The sequence below is a fragment of the Engystomops pustulosus genome, chromosome 5 (genome assembly GCF_040894005.1).
Source record: "Engystomops pustulosus chromosome 5, aEngPut4.maternal, whole genome shotgun sequence".
In the NCBI taxonomy this organism is placed as follows: domain Eukaryota; kingdom Metazoa; phylum Chordata; class Amphibia; order Anura; family Leptodactylidae; genus Engystomops; species Engystomops pustulosus.
This window is the reverse complement of record NC_092415.1, coordinates 154173347-154190149: the sequence shown is the minus strand read 5'-3', so window position 1 is coordinate 154190149 and position 16803 is coordinate 154173347. Positions and strand designations below refer to the sequence as shown.

Below are 16803 nucleotides of genomic sequence, written 5' to 3'. Positions count from 1 at the left end.
CAGTCATAGCTACTGTCCAGCCATGTCTCGCTGATACCCACTATATCATATTTCCGTTCCAACATCAAGAGTTCCAGTTCCTCCATTTTGTTTGTGAGGCTTCTGGCATTTGTGTACATGCACTTTACATGGTTTTCCCTGTCCGTATTCCTTTTGTCCTTATTCCCCAATCTCATTCCAGCCCCCCTTCCTCCCCCATGGACTATGACTCTTCCCAGCTCTCTATGTACACCGTCTATTTGCTCTGTACAAGTGTAATTGCCCTCCCCCCAGGTCTCTAGTTTAAACACTCCTCCAACCTTCTAGCCATTTTTTCCCCTAAAACAGCGGCCCCCTCCCCATTGAGGTGCAGCCCATCCCTACTGTAGAGCCTGTAGCCCACAGAAAAGTCATCCCAGTTCTCCATGAACCCGAACCCCTCCTTCCTACACCAACTTTTGAGCCACTTATTTACCTCCTTGATCTCCCGCTGCCTTTCTGGTGTGGCACGTGGTACAGGCAGTATTTCGGAGAAAATAACCTTTGAGGTCCTTGCCCTGAGCTTATGGCCTAAATCTCTGAAATCATTTTTAAGGACCTTCCACCTACCTGTTACTTTGTCATTAGTGCCAATGTGGACCATGACCGCTGGTTCCTCACCAGCCCCTCCCAGTAATCCGTCAACCCGATCCGCAACATGCCGAACCCGAGCACCCGGCAAACAACACACTGTTCGGTATGCACGGTCTTTGTGACAGATTGCCCTGTGTGTTCCCCTAATAATGGAATCTCCCACTACCAGCACCTGTCTGACTTTGCCTTTGCTCCCATTACCCTTCTTACTGGAGCAGACATTCCCCTGGTTGCTAGCGGCCACGTCTTTCTGCAGCATTGCTACCCCAGAGCTGATATCCCCCTCATCCGCCAGCCTGGCAAACTTATTGGGGTGCACCAGATCAGGACTAGACTCTCTACAACTCTTCCCTCTACCCCGCCTTCTACATGTTACCCAACTAGCTGCCCCCTCACTCTGCACCTCCATACTTCTCTCCCCACAACCATCTTCCCCAGAGAGTTTGTGCTCCAGGAGCAGCAAACTTCGTTCCATATTATCAATTGCCCGTAGCCTTGAAACTTGCTCATTTAGATCCAGAATCTGGGCTTCCAGATGAGCAATTTTCACACACCCCACACAGCAGTATTCCCCCTCGAACGGCTGTTCAAGGAAAGCATACATGGCACAGGATGTACACCTTGTAGCAATGCCACTTATGGAGTCCATTATTCTAATGGGGATTACAATAGAAATATGCACAGAAAGAAGAGTAACACAAAACACAGCAGTTACCTGCTAAAGCCCCTCAAACTTAAGTCCCTTAAACCTAAGTCACACTTATGACACTGCACACACTTGGGATCAGTGCACACTCGCTGCCAAGCTCACACACTCGCTTTGCTAATGCTTTTTTTTTAAAGTTATCGGCCACAAAAATCTGCAGAGCTCACTGCACAAGATCTGGCTGCAAACCACCAAACAAACTGACCACAGAAGTATATAAAGGCTGCTAATTAGATAGCCACACCCCACTATTAATTAGGCAGCACCTGTGACTATACTGTCTAGATAAGCAAGGTGAATGCCTCCCTATACCCCCCACACAATATACAGATTATGCAAGTAAAATACCTTTAGATCTACTTGGTTGCAATAAAAAACACACAATGAATATCAGGAAATAAAAATGTAGATGCACTTATCTATTTGTTGCAGGATCCAAAAAGTATTCCTTCCCTTAAACCTAAGTCACACTTATGACACTGCACACACTTGGGATCAGTGCACACTCGCTGCCAAGCTCACACACTCGCTTTGCTAATGCTTTTTTTTTAAAGTTATCGGCCACAAAAATCTGCAGAGCTCACTGCACAAGATCTGGCTGCAAACCACCAAACAAACTGACCACAGAAGTATATAAAGGCTGCTAATTAGATAGCCACACCCCACTATTAATTAGGCAGCACCTGTGACTATACTGTCTAGATAAGCAAGGTGAATGCCTCCCTATACCCCCCACACAATATACAGATTATGCAAGTAAAATACCTTTAGATCTACTTGGTTGCAATAAAAAACACACAATGAATATCAGGAAATAAAAATGTAGATGCACTTATCTATTTGTTGCAGGATCCAAAAAGTATTCCTTCCCTTAAACCTAAGTCACACTTATGACACTGCACACACTTGGGATCAGTGCACACTCGCTGCCAAGCTCACACACTCGCTTTGCTAATGCTTTTTTTTTAAAGTTATCGGCCACAAAAATCTGCAGAGCTCACTGCACAAGATCTGGCTGCAAACCTACTGATATCTTATGATTAAAATGTTAGATGGAACGGCAAACATGTTATTGCAGAATACATAATACCTGTAAGCTTTCAGAAATAGAGACACAAGTGAGTTAGGTATTCAGGGAAAGAAAACATCTGTTTTCATAACATTTTCTCTGCCAAAAAGGTATTATTCTGTTCTATAACTTACTGCAAATGAGAATCAAATTAGTTTTGCAAAAATGTTCTTTTTCTATCTGGTCTATATTGTTCTGAATAGTTCTCTATATGGAGTGAACATTTTTAAACTCCTTTTTCTTTAGCGCTGGTATATACATATGTATTATATAATAGCATGCACTAATAGCATGCACCGATGTAGTTAAGTATCTAAAGATGAAAAAGAATGTTAACCTTTAGGCGCATTGCAACCTAAATGTACATCATGGTGAGCCCCTGCTCTAATATCTTTGGACAGGGCTAATACTGATTGCAGCCATTTACTCTTTTAAATGTTTGTGGTTTGTTCTGAATGCAGCAATAACTAAATTGCTAAAAGTTTTTCCATTGGAAGACTAGCAGCCGCAGCCATAATACAGAAAAATATAGGACATGTCGGTCACCACACCGTGACCAGGTGCCATAGGCATCTATGGGGAGCGAGATCCCGCCACAAATGGTGTGTCCGGATATCGGCCCCTTCACTTTCATGTGTAAGGGGCCTAAGAGTGGTTTATCATACGCCCACTCAGGTCCTCCTTGCTTGCCATAGGGAACATCTGCAGGAGACAGGACCTGGTATGCAGTATATCTGATTTATACTGGCAGCCATAATAGAAAAAAACAGTATTGCAGTGTGTTATACTGTACAGCAATAGGTGAATACCTGATTGTACCTTCTAGTCCCCTCCATGGACAAAAATGTTTAAAAAAACATAGAATAAACACCCAAATGTACCCTTTTCACATGAAAAATACATTTAATTTCATCATTAAATGCTGTAAAGCTTTCCCAAAATGTATAAAAACCTAATTATCTTAGGTATTGTAGATTACCAGTTTGCTCTGATATCACTGTGTTCATTATTCCTATACTTTGATATCAGTGTTGTGACATCACTGTGTGCATTATCTCTGTACTGTTATCTCACTGTGTATTATCTCTATACTGTGATATCACTGTTTATTATCCATGTACTGTGATATCACTGTGTATTATCCCAGTACTCTAATATCCGTGTTGTTATTAGCCCTGTACTGCAACGTCACTGTGTATATTATCCCTGCACTGACATCACTATGTATATTATTATGTACTGTAACTTCATTGTATGCATTATTCCGGTACTGTGTGTATATAGTTGGATACTTTGCAGCCTTCCATTGTAAGTAATGTGGTATCAAAATTATTGTTCAGCAGGATTGGAGAATGGCTTTCCAAAAATCTGTGGCAAAAAGTAAAGCACCTAACAAGTACATATGCAGACTCGACAATCTCAAGATGCCCTAGCCTCATTATCCAGTATTATATAAGGATACATATTCCTTCTTAATGCTGTGTAGCCTAAGCTTACACTGACTGACTTCTGCCATGGTTGGAATCTTTGTTGAATGTCCGTGGTGTCCCTACTTTGGACACAGTAGGGATTATTTATTAAGGGTTGCACTACTCACTTTCTTCTGACTGTTTGCGTTTTCAGGATTTGCACAGCTTTGACAGGTATTTAACAGGGGGTTTGTGCTGGGATTGTGTCGCATGTGATCAGATTGTGTCGCAGCTGCGCTGGCTTTCATGCAACGGAAATTTGGGGGGGTCCATCGGACGATCCGACTGATTCGGACTGAGCGAGGGATTTAAGTTTCAAATTGCGTCGCAAGACAATGCACTTACATACACCAGGAAGAAGAAGGTGAACTCCTGTGGACCTGAGTGGGGAAGCGACACATGCAGGATATCCGACGCACAATCATAGTGAATCGCAGCACAGTGCATTATCATCGGACAATGCACTTTCTGTGAACTACAAGGAACGGGCAAGCAAATGTGTCCCAGTGTGGGAAAATGTTAAAAATGTGTTGCAGGGTATGCCAGTTCTGAGTTGGCAATAGTCCTTAGCTACACCATATTTTTCACTGTGATGATAATTCTGGCGCAGTATAAAAAAGTTGAGTCCTAGATCTCCTTTTAGTTGGTCTAGAATTTCATAATTTTCTTGATGTGCTATATTAACTGTGACTGCGCCCTCTTAGCAGAGACCATGCCCTCTTATCTGAACTAGCCGTATAGTGTCAAATAAAAGGCCTTAAAGCCTTGACAGATGTTAGGAATTTGAGATTTGAGTTATTTGCTGCAAATGATATCTGGTAAAAGTGAAATAATACCTCCAGTAAGTAAAGCTGCCCCACTGTGTGAGAAGTGAGTCAAGAGTAGTAACTGTTAATAAACAATGTCTTCTATAGTAGGCAATGTTAACATTTCTCTGAAAAGAAAAGAATTTGCATTTGGGTAAGGTGTGAATTTACAAGTCTGTCACAGCTCCCAGCGACTTGTCCTCACTTTCACACATTTACATTGACACGAAGGAGCAGATCTTGAGTGCGCTGTGCGTTTTCTGTAGAAAGTGTTTACCACAGAAAGAGCGGAGCTGCATCTCATGCACATCGACATTCAACATGACAACACAGTAAATAGGACATAACAATGGAAGCACGTTTTAATTAAAAAGTTTATAAAATAAGTGGACTGTTGAAGAAAGAACAGATTTACTAAAAACAGAATATCCTTAAAAGGAATCTAAACCAGAATCCCCCTCAGGTAGAGTATTAAATGTTCTTTCTAGAATTCCCTATGTTATTGAAAATCCTGTCTGTTTACCTACAGCATAAACAGCCATAGTTCTGGTACTGTATTAGAGTACATTCATAGTTGGGAAATGCAAGATATAATGCATAATATATCTTTAACTGCCTGTATCTCAGGTTCAATACTTCACAAAATATCTCTCTATAAAGCATTCAAAGATACATTTCTATATTTAGGATTTTTCTTTGCTCTTTGTTAGGTGAAATACACTTCACCTCGCTTCACTGCATTTTTTCTATCTTTTGCAAAGTAAAGATTTATGGAATACTAAATGACAAGTCCATAAGAATCAGCTGATCGTAAATGTCTGCAATGTAGGTGAATGATTCCCTTTAACGATTCAGGTTAGTCTCATTCCAGTTTTGGTAATTCCAACATTTCAAAAACCATATCTTTACTATTTTTCTATTCACACAACTATACTGTATGATGACTTGTTATATGAAGGAAAAGTTGTACTTCTTGGTGGCACCATGTATACTGTAACGCTGGAAAAAATTCTAATGTGTTGGAAAAATCAAATATGCAGTTGCTTTTTTTTATGGATATTACTGTGCAGTCCATTTGACATATACTTTTCTACTCTTGTGGTCAATAGGATCATGGAAATACCAAATGTATATATGTTGGTTGTGTCTTATTAATTAACTAAAGTTTTTATTAAAAATTTTATGGGTGGTAAAATGGTGTAATAGTGGTTAAAGTTTGACAGTTTCGCTATTTCCGTGTGCATATATAAAATAATTTTCTTATTTGATCATTTTGAGGTGTACTTACACCTAACAAGTTTATTATTTTGTTTATTTATTTATATATGCAATATAGAAAGAGGGTGGTAATTTTAATTTTCACTTTTCTATTTTTTTTTTTTTACTCACATACAATGGGGCAGAATTACTTACCCGGCCCATTCGCGATCCAGCTGCACGTTCTCTGCGCTGGATTCGGGTCCGGACAGGATTCACTAAGGTAGTTCCTCCACCGTCCACCAGGTGGCGCTGCTGCGCTGAAGAGTATCGGAACGCACTGGAATACACCGAGCCGGGCTGAGTGAAGGTAAGTGCAATTTTCGCGACACATTTTTTTTAAATGTGCTGGTTTTGCCGAATCCGTCGGGTTTTCGTTCGGCCACGCCCCCCGATTTCCGTCGCATGCATGCCGGCGCCGATGCGCCACAATCCAATCGCGTGCGCCAAATTCCCGGGGAAATTCAGGGGAAATCGGCTCAAATCGGAAATATTCGGGTAACACGTCGGGAAAACGTGAATCAGGCCCTTAGTAAATGACTCCCAATATGTGTAATGGCCAACTTAGTAGGGCTCCCTTAAGATCCCATGTGCTACACAGAACCTGAACACCTGTGTTCGGCACCGAGCCCTGTAAATGGTTGGATGACTAAGACTCCTCCTAGAGTGGGATTTTACAAATACTCCTTTTGGCTGAAGTTCCAGAGAGTTCTCTCAGAGTCCTGTCAGAGGCCAGCAGTCTGCTGCTACTGCCTGCCATCTGATGGCAATCTTTCTTCATCAGGCCAGCAACTCTATTGATCTATACAGAGCCAGCAGCCTTTTAGAGCACCTTGCATATGCTGTATTAAAATTATGGATATTGTGAATATAAATTCCAAATGACGGTGCCTCTGAGTGGCTCCTGACTGTCATAGCTACTGATTGGTGACCCGCTGCCAAAGTGCAGCACTTAGATCTGAGTGGGGCACCTAACAGGTTTTTTGCCGCACTCATTGTCAGCAGGTTAACTCTACTTTTTACACTGAAATACTGCTTTTCATGCATTCTCCTAACAAACATCTAAACTTCTATTGAGCCAGAAGAGCTCTTAGAGGTTTTAGCAGAGCCCCTCAGTGCTGTAGCTTCACTGCTGCTACACTGTCTCAGCCTCCACACTGCTCCATCAGTACTTCTGCCCTCTCTCTGCCTGGAGGTCATGGATAACAACTATAAGAAGATTACCACAGTCACAGGGCTTGGATCTATGAGTAAGTGCCCCTGGTTTATTATGCTTGATTTTCATGATATATTCCCTTTAAGTCATCATTCTGATTTATTTTGTATGACCATTGCCTCTGGTCTGATACATTTATTTTAATGTGCAATAACGTATATCCTACATAGTAAGTCTTCAAGTAGAATAAGTTGTCATTATCAGTTCAAAATATTCAATCTAATTTATACTTTTTGAAGCAATGACAGTAACATCAGTTGGATTTCACATTGGCTAATGTCTTCCAATCACTTTGATATGTCACTTCTATCTTTAAGACTGAAAGCTAGTTGGTATTGAATGATGTACATAATTAACTGCAGTAATTGATGCTAAGACGGCTAAAAAAACAGCTTGAAACGAAAGATAACCCATTTACAGACTGACTCTGCTATTCCCTCAATGATCTTGAAGAAACTATCTAGATTGGATGAGCTCTGCCTCATTCCTATCCAATTTCCTGTGCCCAGTTCCATATGTTATAGGCAATTTCATTTAACAATGGCAGATTCCTATATTTCACATGGCAGCTATATTTCTTTTGAAGCTGACACACATAGAAAATCGTTCCTCCAGATTCCCAGCTGTGTTGGCTTTTCATTTTGGATGAAATCTACTACAAGGTTCTAGGAATCCCACTTTTCCGACACAATAATAAGGTTCCCTTTTATTCTTGCGGAGTATGCAGAATCCAAGACAGATAACAGAACACTTCCTCAAAGGCCCAGCACTCCTGTACATCTGCGTTTTTGATTTCTCACAAAAGACAGGGATGAGAAGCGAGTGACGTGAATTTTCAATAAATTCTAACAAGTTACAATAATGCTTCAGGATGGGAGGAATGTGTGTTTTAATGATATTCTTTCAATTAAACAGATTGTGAATGCTCACGGTGACACTCAAAGTGATGAGCAATCCAGGTTTCCAGTGCGTTCCGGTTTTTGTTTCGAAGAATGAGAAAGATACAATAAAGCAGAAGACAAGGAACATGAACATTTTTCTGTATGAAGGCTGATTAAATGTGACAAGTATTTTCCCTGCAAAATGAATGATAATAGCTGCGCATAGGGAGAGATACAAATCACTCCAACTGAACCCTTTACTGCCAGAAAAGGAAATCATTTGTAACTTTCTTCAAAGGAAATCACTGCTCTGCTATAGATTAGCTATTGTATGAAATATTGATTTGTCCATAGGCACTGGATTATCTGAATTATTTAGCACATGTCTAAACTGTATGGCACTTGTAACCTTTGTATCAAAGTAGCTCCTATTAAAAATGAATATGTTTTTGTTGCATTCACTCTTTTTGTGCCATTAAATGAAATCCCAATTTTTACTGCTAAATAGGTTCAAAATATTTAAAACAAAAGGACATCCAAGTTCCTTGCATAGCAATTAAGAACACTGGCTACTCTTTTTCATGTCGCTGCATAATTCTATGCGGATGCAGAGCTGACTTGATATTGTACACTACTCATGGGTTATGCGGTAGATTTTACCCGTAAAAAGCCACTTCATCCACATTTTGGAAAGTTTTTTAAATGGTGCTTGACAGAAGTTGCAACTTCAGCCCTAATGGGTCCACACCTACATTAAAAAAAATATATAAACCCTGTATAGCTGATATTATCTGTAATACTCTGTACGCCACAGCAAGTGCTAAGCTACTGGACTGTAGACGGTATTTTGGGGTATTTTTTTAGTTCTTCTTGATTTACTGGATCGATTTACCATAACAGTATGAGTGTTATAAGATAAGCTCAAAGTTAATATAGAAACTTGGAAGCATGGAAGACTATTTGAAGATTTTAACAAGGAGGATTTCTAAACTCTTACCTCGAACCACTGTCCATGCGACTGCATTTTCAGGATAACGCAGGGATCTGGCTTGGAGAGTGCATCTCTGTCCAATATCCCTTTGCAAGAAACTCTCAATTCCACCTTAGTGAGACATGGACTGTTGAAGATCCCAAGAGTGTTGGCTGCTGATTCGTATATGTTGCTCATTTTTACAATAGTATTCCTATAAAAGAAAACATATGTTATTCTTAAAAACCCAGCATTCCTGTAGTGTACAATAGTCTAATGACCGAAGTAAAAAAAGCTGCCTGATCCTGTAATCTGTGTTTACACCTTGGGTACTTTCAATCAATCAATTCGACAGTCGTTTTCACAGAAATTGTCATGTTTACATGAGCAGAGTCCCTTCCCTAGAGCATTTGTGAACAACATTATAGAAAATAAGATCTGAAAAGGTTGTCAATCCAAAAAAACTTATCTGTTTATGGGAAATAGATGGTATTTGACAAAAATTGCTAAATAACATGTGGTACTGGTAACTAGATAAAATTACAACAACAAATATGTTTCATATATATGATTTTCCAATCTTTTGCCATTAATTTATTCTTTTAAAAACCTAAGGGAAAAGCCCTTTGCATGTCCAACACTGTAACAACAATTAAGTTTGTTTGGTTCCTTCATTATGGAGCCATACAGCCAATAGGCAGGAAAGTAGATTTACTACAAAAAATGTCTCAGAATACTAGTCCGATGTATGCCAAAAGAAAAACCTCTTAAATGCCTAGTGCTAAATTTAGCAAATGTTTTAGAAAGTTCTCAGTAATGGATTATATATAGGCAAGACAGACTGACAGACTCTCTAAATTATTACAGGATGCCATTTCCTTGGGCATTCTCAATACCAGAGTTAAAGAAACATTTATTCCTAAATTTCCTAATATGGCTATTTTCTATGCCTTACCCAAATATCACAAAAATGTTTTTCCACCCCAAATGTGCCCTATTATTTCTGGCACGGGATCTCTTTTGGAATCTACCTCCACCTGGCTTGACACCATTCTCCAACCATTTGTCACCAGAACACCAGAATTTACAAAAAGACTCTTTCGAAGTATTAAAAATCATGGACTCTTTTGTTTAGAAACAACATTTCTATTGGGTTACTTGCAATGTAATTTCCTTATATACATACATCCCACACAATCTAGCAATTAAATCTGTACAGTATCATTTTGACAAGTACAGTGTAATTTCCAAGTCACAAATTTCTTTAATTTTGGATGTACTGTATGTTTTATTAACTAATAACTATTTTATCTTTATAATTTTTTTCTTTCCAACTTATTTATGACATAGTATGAAGAAGAATTTGTTTTCTCCACACATAATCCTTATCTGCATAACATCGTATGGCCGTTTAATTGATGATTGTCTCATGGTATGGACAGGGAACGAAAGAGATATTGTTTCCTTTATAGAATATCTAAACTTTAATGACTACAATATTCAATGCACTTTTCACCCATCACCATATCCTCTTTGGATTTATGCTTAATGGGTTTCCAAAAAGTAATATGCAATTTATATTGTAAATCAACTGAGGGTAACACCCTTCTACATGCAAGCAGTTGTCACCCCCCCCCCCCCCATTTAGTTAAAAATTTGCCCAAAGAAGAATTCATTTGGGCTAAGCATTTCTGTGCAAAAGAAGACCATTATCTACAAACCTCCGCACAAATCACCCAACGTCTACATGACAGGGGATCCAATGTTCCAAAGAAAATTTACAATCCAAATCCAGGTCACAACTTCTGTATACTGACTGGTCTACACATAAGAGAACTAAAAAATACTACCAATCAAGTCACTCCACAGACTACACATGTCAATTTCACCAAGTAACACAAATTAAAAAAACATCTCCCAATTTTGTTTCAAGATCCCATTCTATATAACATATTGAAACCATATTGAAATTCTGCCACATTAGGAAATTTATTACCGTATATCCAAATTTATTTACTTCCACCCTCAAACAACAATCATGGCTTACACACAAAGGAAATTTCAAATGCGCACTTTCTCGTTGTGCTGCATGCAAATACATACAAAAACAACATTTCTTTCTTCTTTACAGAATAACAAAAACTACAAAATACAATGGGGCAGATTTACGTACCCGGTCCATTCGCGATCCAGCGGCGCGTTCTCTGCGGTGGATTCGGGTCCGGCCAGGATTCATTAACGCAGTTCCTCCAACGTCCACCAGGTAGCGCTGCTGCGCTGAAGAACATCGGAAAGCACTCAAGTTCACCGGCCTATTCCTAGTGAAGGTAAGTGCAAGCTCCGCGACACATTTTTTTTTAAAAAAATGCGTTGTTTTTTGAAAATCCGTCAGGTTTGGCGTGCGCCAAAATCCCGGGGCAATTCAGGGGAAATCGGCGAAAATCGGAAATATTCGGGTAACACGTCGGGTAAACGCGAATCGGGCTCTTAGTAAATGACCCCCAATGTTTCATAAATTGTAACACTACATAGTATACTCAATCACCTCTACTACTTGTTCTTTACAACATATAGGTAGCACTAGACAAAGTCTCAAACAAAGAATTGCACAACATATACTGGAGGGTGTCCCGATCCATCTTCCTCTAATGTTAATGTGAACGTCCATCAAAGATCCTGAAACCACAGATTTAAAGCAGGCAGAAGGGCACTTCCTCTACTCCCCTAGAAGCTTGATTCTAGCACCATATGTAGGAAGTGAATTCCAGATTTGTAGGGACTATAATATTCATACAGCTCAAGGCCCTTGGCAGCCTTAATCCGCCCCTGACAGTTCTTAGATACCTTTACAATTTGTTCAGAAATGGGTCAAGAAAGGTGGGCATGTCCTAAGTTTCGAGAAAAAGTGAACATGTCTGAAGTCAGGGCAAACCACTTACCAAAAATTATTCCTGTGCATCTATATTTTGTTTTCTTCTGAATTCGTTAACTAAGTCAACAAATGGAATTTGTGATGTAGGACAAGACGCGATTTACTTGTGTCACAAAGTGTAACATCAGTCCCATTGCTACCAAATCTACCCCTGTATGTACAAAGCTATTTTTGGAATCATGGAACACCGTATATGAGGCCAACTTCTAAATTAGTGAACAGAAGGTATCTTATTAACAAAATAGAAGCATAAACACATTTCTCTTAGGGCAGTAGTCTGGCATCACTTATTTTGGACAGTATCTGTTGAGACAAGAGTCTGTCTGTCACTTAAGTGCGGCGCACTGCTTTACAATTGTCTGATAAATGTCTCCGCACATCGCCAGTGAGAGTTTTCTTGGCCTTGATGTGTCAGCCGTAAATCTATACAATTGTGCTTGTCTTAAGGGAGATAGTTATGTGTCTGCGGTCCAGCAGTTCTGCTGTCACTACCTTAGTTAATTATCTTCCTGGCCATTACTGTTTTCATTGTTACAGTCATAGGTTTTGCTCTAACCTCCAGCAACTGGTGCAACTTTAACAATGAGAAATATCTACAGCCAGCATGTTAAATTCTCAAAATATATAATTTTGTGTAAACGTTTTAGTTTAAGTTGTCATTTATTCCTTTATACCTCTATGCTTAGAAATGGTAACTGAGCCATTTGGGTAGTCCTATCAGTAAATTACCTCCATATACAGAGATAGCTTTCAGACACTGATAAGACTGCCCCGTTAACTTTTTCTAAGTGTGCCACATGTAAGTCACACACAACTCATTTGTGCTGCAATATACCCAATGCGACACAAATTGCACTCTGTTGGAGCAGTGCAGTGGGCGCCAGATTCATGAAGAACAGGTGCCACAAATCATGAATATGATGCCCTCTGCACACTCCACAGGCAAACTGCACATAGTGCAGTGACAAATTATGGAGGTGGCGGAAACATGGTAGGCCACAGAGTGGAACAATGACAGAGTGTGGAGGTGGCGGCAGGAGCCCACAGAGTGACACAATGACAAAGTGTGGAGGTGGCAGCAACCTGGTAGGCCACAGAGTAGCACAATGACAGAGTGTGGAGATGGCGACAGCAGCGTGAGCTCAGAGAGTGGCACAATAACAAATTATTGAGGTGGCAGCAACATGGTAGGCCACAGAGTGTCACAATGACAGAGTGTGGAGGTGGCATCAACATGGTAAACCACAGAGTGGCACAATAGTAGAGTGTGGAGGTGGCGTCAGTAGCAGGAGGTCAGAGAGTGGCACAATGACAAATTCTGGAGGTGGCAGCGACATGGTAGGCCACAGTGTGGCATAATGACAGAGTTTGAAGTTTGAAATGAATTTGAAGTTTGAAATTAATTTGAAGTTTGAAATTTTTTATTTAAATTTGAATTTGAAGGAGAGATGGAGGGGGACGGCAGACTGAATTGGCACCTGAATGCGTTCTGGTTGCAACTGATTGATGGGGTGTGAAAGACAGACTGCGGCAGTTCCTTGAATTCAATCAGGAGTCGGTGTCTAAAACGATCTTGTGGGACGCACTGAAGATGCAGTTGCGGGAAATTTTCAAGGGTGAGATTAAGAAAGTCAAGAATAGATCCAGGCAGATTGGGTTAGATTTACAGGCCAGGGTAGTGGAATGTGAGGAGTATCATATTTGTCATAATACGCAAGATTCCGAGAATCTTGCAGTGGGTTGACGCACAGAAACAGTTAAATAAACATCAGTTAGAACAAGCGGATAACAGGAGGATGTTCTTAAACGAGCAATTCTACGCGGAGGGGGAGCAGACGGGAAGATTGCTAGCTTGAATGGCTCAGGCCCGGAAAGAAGCTCTTATGTGTATGGAGTACGGGGGGTGAATGGAGACTTGGTGGAAGATAATAGGGGGATAGTAGGCGTCTTCGAGGATTTTTACAAAACCCTGTATACGTCCAGGGTGACCTACGGGGTGGAGGAGTTGGAAGAGTTTCTAAGGGAGATAAATATGCCCATTTTAGCTATGGAAGACAAGGATAGATTGGACGCCCCAATAACTTTAGAGGAGGTGGAGGAGGCGGTAGCCATTATGGCAAATGAGAAGGCTCCAGGGGGGTTTGGGATCCCAATAGAGGTGTATAAGGAGTATAGTGATGTCCTTCTACCATTGTGGTGGGAAACCTTGAAGGAAAGTTATGACGGTGGCCGTTTGCCCTCTTCCTGTTATGAGGCTAGTATCGTTCTTTTGCTTAAAGAAGGGAAGGATGCGCAATTGCCGGATTCGTATAGACCTATTTCTCTTCTCACATCTGACGTCAAAATACTAGCCAAAATTCTAGCCACAAGGTTGGGATCAGTGTTTGGTACAGTGGTACATAGGGACCAATCTGGTATTATCCCTTCTAAGTCCACGGCTATAAATATCAGGAGATTGTACTTAAATTTACAGGCCAATGAGGAAGATCCGGAGGACGGGGCAGTGGTCTCTTTAGACGCTGCTAAGGCCTTTGATAGTATTGAGTGGGGTTATCTGTGGGCCGTGTTGAGAAAATTGGCCTAATTTTATTCGGTGGATCCAGCTTCTATATAAGGCACCACTGGCAAATGTAAGGGTGAATGGGTTAACAGCACGTAAATTCAGTTTAGAGAGGGGCACGCCACGAGGATGTCCGCTGTCGCCGTTAACATTCGACTTGGCTATCGAACCGTTGGCATGCTTGTTACAACAAAACCCCAACTTGCAGGGATTCCGGTATAGAGGGGGGAGGAAAGAGTCGTTCTATACGCAGATGATATGTTACTATTTTTTTAAAACGTATAGAGGTCTCTTCCTGTAGCAATAAGTCTCATATCTGGGTTTGGAAACTATTCTGGGCTACGAATTAAATCTGCGGTAATGCCGCTGTCCCCCACAGGTTGCCCTCAGGTACAGAACGAAGACAGTCCTGTGGTAGATACATTTAAATATTTAGGCCTAAAGATATCTAGAAATATCTCTGAATTTAATTTATATGAACTTAGTTCCCCTGTTATTAGAAATCCGTCATAGAGTTCAGGTATAGAACAAGTTGCCCATTTCAGCTTTGGGACGTGCCAATTTGATAAAAAATGATATTGTTGCCCCAGTTGCTATATGTATTACACAATGCACCAGTCTGGATCCCAAAGTTATGGTTTCGGAAACCGCACAGTCTGTTTAGGGACTTACTTTGGAAAATAGGAGTTCCCAGGATTCGTTTGGAAAAATTGCAACTACCTAAAGATAAGGGGGGGTTGGCCATCCCAAATGTATGGGCATACTTTGTGGCTGCACAGTGCCAACAGTTTGGTGGTTGGGCAGTACCAGAGGAGGGAACATGGTGTCCAAGGGTGTTGAGGCATTTTGGTGGACGACTGTCACCGGTTGCGATGTTGGAGGCTGGGGTCTTAGGAAGAATAGCAAGGCATCATCCCACCTTCGCACTCATGCAAAAGGTTTGGGGTATGTATAGGAAGTTGTTGGGGATAGGACCATGGACTCAATATACTCCACTGTGGGATAACCCCTACTTAGGGGAAGTATATATGTTGGAGGGCATGCAGGTATGGCACAGGAAAGGGGTACGGTGTTTGAAACAGCTGTATGAGGATGGTGTCCTGAAAACCTTTCAAACATTGAAGGACGAATTTGACATACCGCAGTCGGTGTTCTTTCAATACTTGCAAATTAGGCACGCCTTGCAGGCACAGTTTGAGCAGGAGGGGGCTGTGTTCTCATCTTTAGGGGTAATGACAGGTGTGCTTAAAGCTGCATCCATGAGAGGCCTGATATCTATTTATATAGGGATATCTTGGATAAGATCCTGGGAGATCCGATGGCTGCTGTCCGTGAAAAATGGGAGGGAGATGTGGGACCCATATTGGACGAGGAGTGGGAAGATGTGGTAGCGTCCCCCAGTCTATTGTCACTAAATGTGGCTCAGAGGAGATCGCAACTGTTTCTCGTACACAGAGTATATCGGACACCACTGGTGCTCAGACGGATGTGGGTGCGTGGAGATGCATGTTGCCCAAGGTGTGGAGCGAATGAGACGGATGTGATGCACATGTTCTGGTCTTGCCCTCACTTGTCAAGGTTATGGGAGGATGTGCGCAGACTTATTTATGAGGTATTTGAGGTGCAGGTGTGTGTGCTTGGTTGCATGAGTCAGCTGGATGTCCCTCAGAGGGAACAGTTGGTGGTGGCAAAAATTCTGTATCAAGCACGGAAATCCATTGCCAGCCATTGGTTGGATGATTCCCCTCCAGATATAGGTGAGGTAAAGGGTATAGTGAATAACACTATCCGTATGGAACTGAGAGTGTATGTAAAGAGAAAGGCGGTAGCTAAATTTCAGAAGCAGTGGAAGAACTGGGTAGACTGTCAAGGGATAGCGTCTGAGGAATTGATGCGTTGCTGGATGAGAGCTAGACCTGGTGGATTGATGGGACGTTGAACATCATCTGTTTAGGCATATGTGGGTAAAGGTGGTACTGAAATAAAAGGGAAAAAAAGCACTCCTATGTGGGGTTTAGCGTAATTGATGGACGAAGGGCCGGATCGTAGAGATGGAGTTTGTTCTTGTGTTGTGGGAGTATTTTTTTTTTTGTACGAATGATGCAAAATTATTAGACAATAATTGTACAAAAATGCAATTGTCATTTATTTACCTGTTATCAGTTACCTGATTTTAAAAAAAATTATTTGAATTTGAAGATTAGAGACCACATGCATTATTCATTATAATTTCCCTGAAAATATTATGTCTTTGCCAAAACTGAAATTTGGGGTATACAGCTCCACCAAAATGGACACCCTGGACTTGGAGCAAGAATCACTCCA

The 16803-nt window shown here is 40.9% G+C and overlaps 1 protein-coding gene across 2 annotated transcripts in view; it reads right to left on the bottom strand.

Annotated features, from left to right (window-relative positions):
- The window catches only part of CPNE4 (copine 4), a 299743-nt gene that overhangs the window by 210174 nt on the left and 72766 nt on the right, over positions 1-16803 (bottom strand). For both annotated transcript variants that reach the window (XR_011855880.1, XM_072153478.1), the window contains exon 2: positions 9014-9200. Coding sequence is in view for 1 of the 2 variants with exons in the window: in XM_072153478.1 (XP_072009579.1) it covers positions 9014-9184 (171 nt within the window). In the remaining variant the exon portion in view is untranslated. The remainder of the gene's footprint in view (positions 1-9013; positions 9201-16803) is intronic.